General features: G+C 41.0%; 1 protein-coding gene across 1 annotated transcript in view; it reads left to right on the forward strand.

The window, feature by feature from the left end:
* Col24a1 (collagen type XXIV alpha 1 chain) overlaps positions 1–14,307 on the forward strand; it is a 271,849-nt gene that overhangs the window by 237,500 nt on the left and 20,042 nt on the right. Inside the window, 2 exon segments of the mRNA XM_052731052.1 lie at positions 6,697–6,732; positions 6,845–6,871. Of these exon segments, the coding sequence (XP_052587012.1) occupies positions 6,697–6,732; positions 6,845–6,871 (63 nt within the window).

The following is a 14,307-nucleotide window of genomic DNA, read 5'->3' on the forward strand; positions in this document are numbered from 1 at the left end:
CACGGTAGAAAGGAGACAAAGCTGAAAATCTTAGCACTTTGCTGGTCTTCTCCTTTTATTTCATTTATCCCACTGGACCAATCCCCTTCAGGATCAGTCAATAATCTCTGAAAACCCTTACAGATATGCCCAGAGTTGTATCCCAAACTCCTAAATGCCAATAAAGATCAACCATCACACGTCCATGTAAAGGCAGTGTTCCCACCTTCCTGAAACTGTATCTGTTTAGCCAGGTTCCTTGCTGCCTGCTATATTACATTGGTCTTTTGTTCGGTGTTTCTCTCTCACTAGAGCATTAGCTCGACAAAACATGTTTGTTTTTTAATGTTTGTTTTCATGATGGGACCCCAAACCCTGGCAGCGTCTGTCTTGTAGTTGGCACTCAATAGGTAGTTTGTTTTGAAGCTTTTTTTTTCTTGGATTTTTTTTCTTGAACTCCGAGTTCCACCTGCCTGTGCCTCCTGAGTGCTGGGATTAAAGGTGTTTGGCCCGACTGTCGGGCAGGTAGTGAGTTTTAAGTGAATGATAACTATGGGTAACTATGGAGGATAAATTCAAATGATTGTTTTTAAGTTTTATTTCCATTTCTGTGATCAGCTTCCTGAGACATCGTACACTTGTGATGCCATCTTTGAGATCACTTTCTATAGTACATCCACCTTCCATCCCTGATAGCCTGTAGCCCCTGGGCTGTAATGAGAACACAGGAAACACTGACTAGAGGAGCTTGAGCCCGCAACGACTCATCTGATGTAACCCTGAGTCCAGCACAAGGTGCTTTCGCAGGCTCCTGTCACTGAAACCTTACCAGCCATCTCCTGCAGTTACTGGACTAACATTCTTGCTCTGCCTTGAATTATGGGAGATGCATTTAAGTCCCTTCCAGATCTTAGGAGTGTGATACCTCATGAATGGAAAATAAGTAAGCCCCCAACAAAAGCGATAACAAAGGCATAGAGTACAAAATTGACCTCTGTTCCCATCAGTTTGCACCCATCAGTTTGCCTCACCTCCATCCCTGACACTGTCTGCCTTACCATTCTATCACCCCCAGCTCTGAACTTCTTCTCGTTGATTCTACTTTTCCCCTTCTGCAATCCGTTCTCCGCATCTGAGCTGCAGGGATGTTGTTAAGGTTCGAACCAGATGTGTGGCTGCCCTCTTTAAACCTTCCCTGACCCTTGCACTCAGACGAAAATCTAAACTCCTCCCCTGGATAGAAAAGCCCTGTGTGGTGTAGCTGGCTCCCCTCCAGTCTCAAGGCTTTCCCTGCTAGTGGCTCTCACTTCCTTCTGTTCTTTGGAATAAGCCTTCCTGTCCCCCAGGAGCCCCTGTCACCTGCTTTATCACAGTATCCCCATCACTGCTCAGATATCACCATGGAGACACTTTCCCTTTGTCATACCTTTGAATTTCTTGCTGGAGGAGCTTCACACTTCCTGCAGCTTAACTTTATAGACTCCAGAACTGGAGTTAGAAATGAGTCCTTTCCACAAGTAGGGCACCACTTCTGGACATCCATGGAAGAGAGATTTCTTCTCTATTCTATACTTGGTCCTTGTCTGACTGTCTATGGGTTTTATTTTTGAAGCCCAGGACTCACATATACATTCTCTAAACAGCTCCAGATTAGGGCGTCTGAAACCTGCTCACAGGTAATATGTAGGAAATTGCCTTTCCCTTTTCCCCCAACTTCAAACTGTGTTTCTTGTAAATTAATTTTTAAAAGAATTCCTGACTTCCCTGGGATTCCAAAACACTTTTAGGACACAATTAGTTTGAGGAGAAATTTAAGGAGCATTTGTCAGAAATAATAGAATACACTTATTTTTAAAATAAAATATTATCTTACACCAAAAATAATATTCTATTGTCTCTGATTTTGACAGAACATCACAACTTGAAACAACTTGAAAGCCACAGAAGTAGGAAAAAATGCAAAGAGAGCAATTCACTATAAATTTTAGGGAGGCTGCTTCATTTTTATAGTATGTTATGATAAGATAAAAATCAGGCCGGGCGGTGGTGGCGCACGCCTTTAATCCCAGCACTCGGGAGGCAGAGCCAGGCGGATCTCTGTGAGTTCGAGGCCAGCCTGGGCTACCGAGTGAGTTCCAGGAAAAGGCGCAAAGCTACACAGAGAAACCCTGTCTCGAAAAACCAAAAAAAAAAAAAAAAAAAAGATAAAAATCAGTATAACGTTAAAGAATTCCACTGACATTTTCTCAACTACTCTAATATGGCTTTATAGCTTTTAAGTGTCAGAATTATTGCCTCCAATTTGGCTTACAGTATAAGAAAAAAATTAAGTATGAGAAAACATCCTAAATTTTAAAGTTAAGAATTTAAAATATATGGGTGTATATTGCATTCCTAGATAGTATAATTCATTCAAATGAAAAATAAATCAACTCATTTGATTCAACTACAGATTCCCTTATAGTCCTACAAACTTCAACACTGAAACCTTTAACCTGTACTCATGGTTGTAACCCCTCCTGTTAAAAAAGATGAATTTTTTTAAATGGCTTGAAAACCGAAATTCTCATATCCTCTGTCTCTCTCTCTCTCTCTCTCTCTCTCTCTCTCTCTCTCTCTCTCTCTCTCTCTCTCTCTGTGTGTGTGTGTGTGTGTGTGTGTGTGTGTGTGTGTGTGTGTGTGTTCAAACTTAGAACCTTAACTAGAGCCTTCAGCATGCTAGACAAGCACTCTCCACTGTCCTTGATCTTCAGCCTGAAAACTAAATTTTCAAGAGGGTCATAGAAACCATCCTCATGTCTTAGTTATGGTTTTTGTTGCTGTGAAGAGACACCATGACCATGGCAACTCCTATAAAGGAAAACATTCAATTGGGGCTGGCTTACAGTTTCAGAGGTTCAGTCCATTATCTTCATGGTGAGATATGGCAGCATGCAATCAGACATGGTGATGGAGAAGGGCTGAGAGATCTACATCTTGATTTGCAGGCAAGAAGAGTGAACTGTAACACTGGGTGTAACTTAAGCATAGGAGACCTCAAAGCCCGCCCCCATAGTGACACACTTCCTCCAAGAAGGCCACACCTCCTAGTAGTGCCCCTCCCTTTGGAAGCCATTTTCTTTCAAACCGTCTTTCCCGCTGAGCCTGCTATTTCTCAAATGAGATCTCTGTGACCTGAATCTGTAGGCATGCACCCAAGAACATAGGATAACTTAGAAAGACAAGGTTAGAACCCAAGTCTCCCGTTCTCAAGCAATGTATTTTCATAAATCACAGAGCCTCTCAGAAAACTAAAGGTTGGGGACCAGCTGGGTAAGAGCTACAGAGAGAGTAACCAGCCACGCACAGGCAGCTTGGAGGTCAGATTCCTGACTTGTGATCACACTTTAAGCCTTCTAACTTACCAATTCCATCCTAGCATTGCTGTCTAATAAATATTATTTAATATTGTAAAACTCAAAATTAAGCCCTTCAAACCTTAGTGGTTCCCAGGAGAAGCCATCTGCCTCTTAGCTCCAAAGAAGTATTTACAAAGACTAGATACATTCTTCAGTTGTCACAGCTGGGCAAGGGAGACAGACCAGTGACAGAAAACAGGGACTAGGCATCCTGGACTAGAAGTCCTCAATTTTTAAATAGAAAGACTACTCAAAGACTGAACTGGCCTAAGAGAACTCAGGAGGTAAATGACAATGTATTTACATAAAGTGAATGAAATAAGAAACTTACATAATAAAAAAGACCAAGGCAGATGGCAGATGGCAGATGGCAGATGGCAGATGGCAGATGGCGGCACACGCCTTTAATCCCAGCACTCAGGAGGCAGAGGCAGATGGATTTCTGTGAGTTTGAGGCTAGCCTGGTCTACAAAGCAAGTTCTAAAACAGCCAGAGTTGTTACACAGAGAAACCCTGTCTCAAAAAGAAAAAAGAAAAAAAGAAAAGACCACATATTCATATTCAAGGTCACACACTTAGTAGTTTTCTTAAAGCAAATGATAAGCTGTGTTACTGTTTAAGAATTTGTTTAAATTCTAGAATGAAACAGAGAGTACTTGGCATGATTTAAAGAGAATGGTTTCTCTATAGCCACCCAACCCACTACCACAACCATCTCCATGAATATGGTTCCCCTTAGGACAATGATAGTTTTGCTACAAAGGGCTTCATGTAGCAGATAGAAAGTGGATGGCTTTCTTAGTCGTGTTAGCTAAGGAAGAAGGAGACTAATAACATGTTCTGTGGTTGGAATCACAATTTGTTCTACTTGGTTAGCTGTCCTGTCTCATGCCATTGTTGCATTAGGGTTGCCCTGCCCTGTTGTGCTACGTGTTAAGTATTTCATCGGATCATATTTGTGGTGAACTGATTTGCTCTGAGGAACAAGCTGAAATGAGTTTGGTAGTGTCAGCAGTAGGAAGAGTTTGTTCATTTTTCTATGGTACATTCCTCTTTCGGAGTCAAATATAGGATAGATGTTTTGTATTGAATCATCAAAGAGATTTTATTAAATGTCAGAAGCATGCTCGGTGGTTCAATCACACAGCTGTTTATTATTTTTGCAGTGTTGATTCAGAATGGATCAAATTCACTCTAACCTCTGCATAATTTGAAATTAGACTATCACTAATAATGGCATTCCTGCAACTTAGCAGGCAGCTTCTGAGGACAACTTTTGTACATTCTCTGGTTACAATTTTAAGTGCAGGTCATGCAAACTATGAAATGTCTATCAGGCATAGTGTGGGTGTTCTCTAGCCTACTTAAGTAACTACGTGTTATTTGTTCTAGCTGTCACAACAGAACCTGGGTTAACAGCCTTAGTGATAAAGGGTCCTGACTAAGAAGCCAGTTCCAGCGTCAACAATATTTGAAACCAGCTGGAGATGAAGTCTTCTTTTTGCCATCTTCTAACCATAATCTGAGTTTGACTCAATGTGGTGTTAACTTTCAATTCACCTCAAATAAGATAACTTTGAGCAGATGTGTAAGACATGAACCATGATCGCTGCTGATTCATTTTGGAAAATGTCAGCATAATTTTGGCATCTTCATGTACCTATTTAGTCTTCTTATTTTCTAAATTAATAACACTTTTAACATTGCTCAATTATGTAGTAAGAATTATGGAGGTTCTAGTGCATATTAGGAACTATTCTTGTCCTAGAAAATTAAAAAGCCACAGACATTTTATCAGCCCTTAGGTACTTTTCACAGTGCTGTGTTCTACGGAAAGGAGAAAAAAAGAAGTAATTAGTTGAGGAGAAAGAAAGTGACGACAACAGGTAGTTGCAGTGGATGCAGCATGTTAAAGTAGTACTGAGGGAGAAATGAGCCTTCAACAGAGAGATGGGTAGGCAGGAGCATGTGCAAAAGAATGCATTTATGAAAGAACTCAGGATGCCAGGCATGATGGTACATGCCTATCATCCCTGTACTCGGGAGCCTGGCACAAGAGAAGTGGGAGTCTGAAGCTGGTTGTGCTACAGAGAGAAAAATCTGAAGGAAGAAAGGAGTGAGGGGAAGGAAGACAGGAGAAAGAACAAGAAGGAGAGGGAGGGGAAAAGGGAAGAGAGTTTAGAGATGTGCAAGTAGCTGGCTATAAAAGGTGTGGAGGATGTATTGATAAAGACCTCACCTTGAAGAGAAGGCAACAGGATGAGGTGTCTAAGGACATCACTTCTGTATTTAGCTGACTTAGGTCTTGGTACTACCTCTGCTCCTCATTCGCTGGTTACTCAGTTGTTCTGTTTTCTGATGTGTGACATGAAAACATAGCACATAAAAGGAGCTCAGTATGGATGGTGAACCATACTACCTCTGAATGAGAGCCCCGATGACTAATAGTGTGATTGGTTCCAGTTTCTAAAAAAGAATGGCATTAGTGTGATGAACAGACTGATCTATTCCTGGCTTACAGAATGCTAGTTTCTACCCTTATCCTGGAACAGAGGAGAGCAGATCATCTCTCTACTTCTTTTCATAATGGCATTAATCTCTTTAGAGAGTCTACCCTTGTGACCTAATTACATCTCAAAAGCCCCATTGCAGGCTAAAAATTAGGACATTATTCAGAGGTTGAGGGATGAAGGCATTAAGCCATAATATGTGATTTACATTGAAAATAAAGAAGCATTTTGGCAATGTTTACAGGGATACAGTTTACAGATAGATGAAGGAAAAAAATATATAAAAACAATGAAGTTTCTAGCTTTTGTGATTAGGTGGTGCTAATAGAAATAACTTAGGATGGGATTGGAGCGATGGCTCAGAGGTTAAGAGCACTGGCTACTCTTCCAGAAGACCCAGGTTCAATTCCCAGCACCCACATGGCAGCTCACAACTGTCTGTAACTCCTGTTCTAGGGGATCTGACACCCTGACACAAACATACATGCATATAAAACACCAATGTACATAAAATATAAATAGATAAATTATATATATTTAAAAAATAGCTTAGGCTGTATTAAGATTTTACATCACAATTTATTTAATTTGTTAAAATGAGCAAGCAGTTCCCTCCCCCGCAAAAATTAAATTTCCAGGTTGTTCAGAATTGTGGGTCATAGTTAAAGCAAGAGTTTCTAAATATGGAAACAATTGTGAATCATGTGATCTTCACAACATCAATAGGCAATAGTAGAGGTTGGGTCTTGGTTAATATCAAACCAAAAGCAAATTACCTATATATTGTGCTTTCTCTTCCTTTCATTTAGGGTCCCCAAGGACCAAGGGGTCAACCAGGACCTCCTGTGAGTTCATTTATGTTTATATCTGTTTGCCATTAATATTCAGTTGCCTGGTTTTGAGATATTTACCAACTGGGTTTTGGTTTGTTTCATTTTGTTTTTGATTATGTTACAGGGTCCACCTGGAGCACCTGGTCCAAGAGTAAGTTATCTTGGTTGGTTTCATTCTGTTTTGTCTCAGCATATCAACTCTGGGGTAGGAGGCTACGGGTGTGTGAGTGTGTTTGTGGGAGGGTGGTGTGGGTTGTATGTATGTGTCTCTGTGTGATATGTATTATGTGTTGTATTCATGTATGTATGTGTGCTGTATGTGTGTATTATTGTATGTGCATGTGTATGTGTTGTATGTGAATATTGTATGTGTGTTGTATGTATGTGTTGTGGTGTGTGTGTGTGTGTGTGTGTGTGTGTGTGTGTGTGTGCTAAAGAAGGATGTCAACTCTCCTTTTTCTATCATCTATCTTACTCCTTTGAGACAGGTTCTCTCACTGGAACTAGGCTGGTAACCAGTGCGACCCTGTCACCACAGCTGGGGTTTGCAAACTTGCTCAAGCATACCTGCATTGTAATGTGGGTACTGTGGCTAACTTAGGTCCTTATGCTTGACTGCCACGTGCTCTTATCCACTGAGCTGTCTCTCCACCCCCGTCCTGTGAACTTTAAACTTGGAAAGGCATCCCATGCTTCTGGTATACTGTAGTTCTTTTTTGCTAAACCAGCTATGAGAACTCGAAAGCCAAGCCTTATATTTCTAATCTAGAAAAGAGAGATTATAGTTCCTGTTTTTGGCTTGTTTTGAACATTAAACAGTAGGAAAGCCTCCAGCACAGAGGATGGTACATGGTAAGTACTCAATTTCTTCTTGGTTCTGGGACCTGGCTCTTTCTTTTAAATCTTATTTTTTTTTTTTGAACCAGAGTTCTCTTCTTAGGTTTTACATGAATCTTTGTCAGTTGCTAGTATGGAAAAGCCATCAGACGTCTCATGTGTTTGCTTTTGATCTAACTACCACAGCCTAAAACATGCTGCGCTCATTTTAAATAACATTTCTATTTCTTTGGCTATTATCTCTAATATTCCAATATTCTAAGTTTAGTTTTTCTTCTTATCTACTGTCATATTCTAAGACTTCTTTGACCCCATGCTTCTTTTTGGGAGTCTCCCTATATCCCCAATCTCAGCCACCCTTCATTCCATTGGTCTCCTGCTCACATACAGTGGCGAGTGATCACATTTCCTTCCCAGTTGACATCCACTAATGGCTCCAAGCAATGGTCAGCCTTAGCTTTCCAAGCCATAATTATTTGCACATGCTGTTCTTGTGTCGTTTAACTCAGGATAGTTCTGGGTGGCGGTCCACGGGGCTCCCACTCGGCAGACTGGGAGCTCTGTACTTCCCTCAGTTTTGCTCTGCGGCTGGGACTGATTTTCCAGCAATGTCACGTGTCTTTCATTCACACCCTGCCTTTCTGTTCCTCTTGACCTCTATGTCCTTGCAATGCCTGGACTGTATGTTGTCTTTTGTCTTTGTCCGTTGCCTCCTACCTTATGACAGCTTTGAGAAATTGTAGCTGTCATCCTGAAACAAAATCAGTTCTGAAGAATCACAAAATGAATGGCAAACTAGAAAGCTGTAGAGAAAATTTTTGTATTTAAGTACCTAATAGGGGGCATATTCCCTAGTCTCAGCTGAAGATCTATGTGTTGCTACACAGCTGAAATGAAGTAGACACACGAAAATGTTCTTCTTTGAGAAAATAAATGTGGATATGAATAGATATTAAGAGGCTTAAACTAAAAAATACCTGTGCTTGATAAAGAAGAGGTACTCCGTAGTGTTAGCCTGATTGGTTCCTTCTTTGCTTTCTTTCTCTTCCCTGTCTTCCTTATTCTTGTCAGATGTGAAAGCAAATTTCTTCACACAGTTTGTAGAGGCCAATGCAGGGACGTCAAAAAGTCTAGCGTTCGTGCAGCAGAAGTCTAAATGGCAATGGTTACAGCCTCCTTGAGTCTTGGTTCGTAATCCCATCTCCTCACTGCATCCTGAGAAAGAATTGATAGCTCTCCCTTTTTCATCCATGCTTACTTTTATGTTTATTTCCTGATCGAGCCTTTAATAAGCATTTGTTGAATAGATGTGCCATGTATACACATACACACACACACACACACACACACACACACACACACACACACACACACACACTCTCGTATGTCAGGTCTCTTGCATCCTCTAAGGAAAGGGTTTCACTTGGAGGAGATAAGAGGACACAGTGAGAAGCAGATGCCCCAGGTAAGCACAGTGACATGTGCACATTCCTAAGGAAGCAAAAGATGACAAATTCAAGGTCAGCTGGGCAACATAGTGCAACCCTGTCTCAGAAACAAAACAAAGGATTAGAAGTCCTCTCAGTAATTATTCAGTAATTTTTACATCGTGACAAAGTTCACACAAAAATATAACTGACAAATGGTTTTGCAAGGCCATGTCATGCTCACTAGTAATGATGTGCTGAGGTTTTTGTAATAGTTGATTTTTATTGAGCTAAGAGTCATATAACATGAAATTTACCAGTTTTATCATTTTAGAACCTACAGCATTAGATTTGTAATGTATAGCCACTGCTGGTAATTTCAGAAAATTTTATCACCCTGAAAAAAAACCATGCCCATTATGTTAGTCACTCCTGCTCCTAATATGTATAGTGTGTGTGTGTGTGTGTGTGTGTGTGTGTGTGTGTGTGTGTGTATATAGGTATGTGGGATGTGTGCATGTAGTGTATGTATGGGTTTACACAGTCACTTCTCTCCGTATATGTGTATATATGTGTAGCATTGGTGTGTGTGGTGTATGTTACTACTTCAGAGTGAAAATTGGATTCATTAATCAGTGGAAGATGAGACCAATTTAGTGAGCCTCTATCACACTCTTTTGTAATAAAACATATAGGAAGTAGATCTGGGGAAATGGCTCAGTGGTGACAGTGTGTACTGTGAAAGAAGAAGACCTGAGTTCAAACCCCTAGCCCCCATGTTAAAAAGTTAGACATGGATACCTGCACCTGTTACCCAGAATTGGAAAGGCAGAAATGTGCAGATCCTGGAAGCTCTCTGGGCAGGGAGCCGGCCTAGACAAGATGTCAAGCCTCAGGTTCAGGGAGAGACCCTGTCTCAAAAGTAAGATTATTAGAGGAAGATTATCAACATCTTCCTCCTGCCCTCACTTGCATATCATATGTGTGTGTGTAGGCACACACTACACACACAGATGCTACACACACACACACACACACACACACACACACACACACACACACACATATGGAGAGAAGTGACTGTGAGAACACATGCTTACACTACACACACAGATGCTACACGCACATGCACACACATATATGGAGAGAAGTGACTGTGTGAACACATGCATACACTACATGCACACATCCCACATACCTACACACACACACACACACACACTATACATATTAGGAGCAGGAGTGACTAACATAATGGGCATGGTTTTTTTTCAGGGTGATAAAATTTTCTGAAATTACCAGCGATGGCTGTACATTACAAATCTAATGCTGTAGGTTCTAAAATGATAAAACTGGTAAATTTCATGTTATATGACTCTTAGCTCAATAAAAATCAACCATTACAAAAACCTCAGCACATCATTACTAGTGAGCATGACATGGCTTTGCAAAACCATTTGTCAGTTATATTTTTGTATGAACCTTGTCACAATGTAAAAATTTCTTACTGTGGGGCAAGATGAAAGAAGTTTAAGACACTCTAACCCAGCCTCCCCACCCCACCTCCATCGAAGGCCCATGGAGTTAAGTCAACTCACAGTCCTACAGTACAGTGAAAAGCTAACACATCCAGAAAAGAAGCATGTGTTGATGATGATGTGAGGGCGAGGATCCGGTAAGGACTAGACCCAAGTGTCTGCCTGTGGCAATGAAAGCAATGAAGGAATTTACCCTAGGAAGCTAGGACAGCTGTTCACGTGCTAAAGGAGGAGCAGGATGGGAATGTGGGTGTGGCTGTGGGTGCACATACACGCACATGTGTTTGGTGTGTGTGTGTGTGTGTGTGTGTGTGTGTGTGTGTGTGTGTGTGTGTGTGTCGATGTGTAGACAATAATCAATAAAAGTCAGTAAATGTGACAAGGGATTTCAGCTGATTTCTCCTAGTTCATGGGTCAACTGTGAGTCCTGGAGAGGTGAGTGGAGAGTTGGCAGAGAGGTCCTGGCTTTGAGGCCAGAAGTGCTTCCACCAGAGAGGGTCAAGGCCTTAAACGGTTTCCTAGTCCTTCAATGTCAGCATCCACCCACCTTGAGACTTCAGAACTCCAAAAAGCAACAATCCCCAAAACCCTGAAGTGCCCAGGTTGGATCTGTGTCACTCACATGAACTCAGGAGAGAGCTGGGAGGATTATGTTCTGGCACAGTATAATGAAATGCATCTAGCTCCTGTCATTGAGATTGTGAGGTCACTCACTAGTTACCAGTCTGCTCCCCCTAGTTCTGTTTCCTACTGTAATATGCTTGTCTGTAAAAAATGGTTGAGGTGATTTTCACATGATAATCTCTCTCACCCTCTTTAACTAGACTACACAAGGAAGCCGCTTTGTTTTGTTTCATTCTGGATCCTGCCACTGCATTTAATGACAGCTTTCTACTCAGTGTGGGTGGTTTTATGCCTACGTTTAAAACATTAAGTGATTTTCTTGTTATATTATGTTCTCTTAAACTAGAGTACACTTTTTTTTAAAAAGTTGTTTTGTTGTTGTTGTTGTTGTTTTAATCCCTTAACTGAACTTAGAGCTTTTTCTGTCACTCTGTTTGGAAACACTGTCCCAGGCTCACCTTGAGCTCCTAATCCTGAGTACTGGGATTACAGTGTCTGCCGCCACACCTAGCTCCAAATAAAAGTTCTGGGCTCAGATGTGGACACTGAGCTGTTACGGAATGACTTCCCCAAAATCCTCTTAATTCAATCTGTCTGGGTCTACAAATGAGAAAAATAACAAAGTTAGCATTCTGAATTCCTAATCTGTGCCAAAGGGTAGACTGGGCTTTGGGAATAGTCTAGGGATTGTAGAAATATGAAGAATGCAAAGAAAAATCATGAGAACTAAGTCCTATGGAATGTCTTTGTTTTCTAATGTCTGTTCCAAAAGGTAATTGCCTTTCTCATTGAACTTCCATGATTAAGACTGGGTGCTTTCACATTAATTAAGTACCAGCCTCTACTGGTCCTAATGAATTCTTCACTCACACATACTCAAAGAAGATGAACCAGTCATTTAGGAATATCTTGTCATTCTTTATTCAGTCTTCTGTTGATGAACATTTAAATTGTTTCCAATCTTTTGTAAATACAATTACTACAAATGTCCTGTCAATATACCTATCTTTTTAACATATGTAGAGTAGCCTTAGGACCAATCCCCTAAGGTGAGATGGAATTAGCTTTCCTTCCATCACTCGATGTGACAGAGCACATAAGCTAAACAACTTGAAGGAGTAAAGGTTTATTTTGACTCAAAGTTTCCAAGGTTCTGTGAGTAGCCACTTGGCTCCGTTGCTTTGGGCCTATGACATCACAGGTCATCAGAGAGTAACAAAGTGAGAGTCGGAGACTGGTGTCCCAAAAGTCACACTCCTGATAACCTAGCTTCAGAATCCATCTCCTGAAGGTTCTACCACATCCATCAGTGCCATAGACTGGGGACCACATCTTTCATATGTGGGCCTCTGGGAGACATTCCAAACACAAACTCTGCCGGATAACCAGCATACTTACATGGTATTTTTCGTTTTGGTGCCACATATATAGCATGGCATTTGCCATTTTAAGCACATGTAAATGTACTTCGTGCATTAGTAATATCTACAGTATTGAAACCAGTGTCACCACCCATTTCCAGAACCCTTCTCTTCTTCCCAAACTGAGACTGTGTCTACTAAACAATTAGCTCCCAGTTTTTCTTCTCTCAAGCCCCTGGCAACCATCAAGTCTTAAGGAACTTGACTAATGTAGGTACTTTACCTGAGTTCATCATGCACTAGCTGCTCTTCTGTGACTGAGTTACTCCCCTTAACATCACTTGACTCTTCACCATTACAAGCATGTATCAGATTTAATTATGTTTAGTCCTAACTAATATTCCATTAAATTTACACAACACTTTTGGTTTATCCAGATGAATGCTTACATTGTACACATCTTTTAGACACTTTAAATAATAATACCATGAACACAGATATGTAAATATCTGGGCCCCAGTTTTCAACACATCTGGGTGCATAGCTGTAAATGAAATTGTTGAATCACATAGCAATCCTATATTTAAACTTTCGAGAAAGAGCTATAGTGGGTTCCATAACACCTGTCCACTTCCCATTAAGCATTCCTTTTCTGGGTTTGGTTTGGTTTTTATTTTTAAGATTATAATATAATTATAACATTTCTCTCTTTCTTTTTCCTCCCTCCAAACTCTCCCATATACCCCTCCCCACGCTCCTTCATATTCATGGTCTCTTTTTACACTAATTGTTACTGCATGCATATAGGTGTACACACACACACACACACACACACACACACACACTCCTAAATAAAACATGTTCCATTCATAGAATGCTACTCGTGTGTTTGTTTTCAGGGCTGACCATTTAGCACTACACAGCCTGTTGCTAGTTCTTCCCCAGGAAAAGGCACCTCTCCCAATCTCAGCTTTCCTCAGTTGTCTGTAGTTCTTTGTGTAGAGTTGAGACCTCATGGACTCTTCTCCATCCAGTTTGGCGTGTTCATTGGTGTCACCCTTGTTCAGCTCATGTTTGGGAAGTCATAATGGTGAGACCTTATATGTTTGGCTTCTGATCCGGCTAGAAAGCACAGTTTCGCAGCCAACTCCCTGAGCCTCTGACTCTTACAATTTTTCTGTTACCTCATCTGCAATGTCCCCAGACTTAAGACCTGCTAAACAAGAAGGAGACCATGCCTAGTATGGGAAATCTAGCTAGCTACTCAATGCTAGTCAAGTTATCAATATTGGAGGAGACTGTACATTTACTGAACCAGCATAACCCTAACAACAACCTACAAACATTTGTCCTTATACCCAAGTTAAGTGTATTCGTCAACCCTCATCAAAGGAACCACCTTTGCAACAGATGGAGATCACTACAGAAAACCACAACCAATCAAAATGCAGGATTGTGGAGCCTAATCCCAGTGGTTTGGCATTGTGAGACAGGATCTTGCTAAGTAACCCAGGATGACCTAAAATCATGGTGTAGCCTAGGCTGACCTTAAGCTCTCAGTCGCTCAATCCTCCCCATCTTCATCCTTCACAATACTGGGACTGTAAGCATGCATCACTACACCCAGCAAAAGTGTCCTCTCTGCTTTTGGAGTGGGTGAGGCAATATTTTGGACTGAATTGAAGGCCACAAATGCTACCATGTCCAACTCTTCATGTATGTGAGGTTGCCTGAAGAGGCTAGAAGAGGGTGCCACATCCCTTGAATCTGGAGTTACAGATGGTTGTAAGCCACTTGATA

Source organism: Peromyscus californicus, unplaced genomic scaffold, assembly GCF_007827085.1.
Source record: "Peromyscus californicus insignis strain IS unplaced genomic scaffold, ASM782708v3 Scaffold_9__1_contigs__length_137607984, whole genome shotgun sequence".
In the NCBI taxonomy this organism is placed as follows: Eukaryota; Metazoa; Chordata; class Mammalia; order Rodentia; family Cricetidae; genus Peromyscus; species Peromyscus californicus.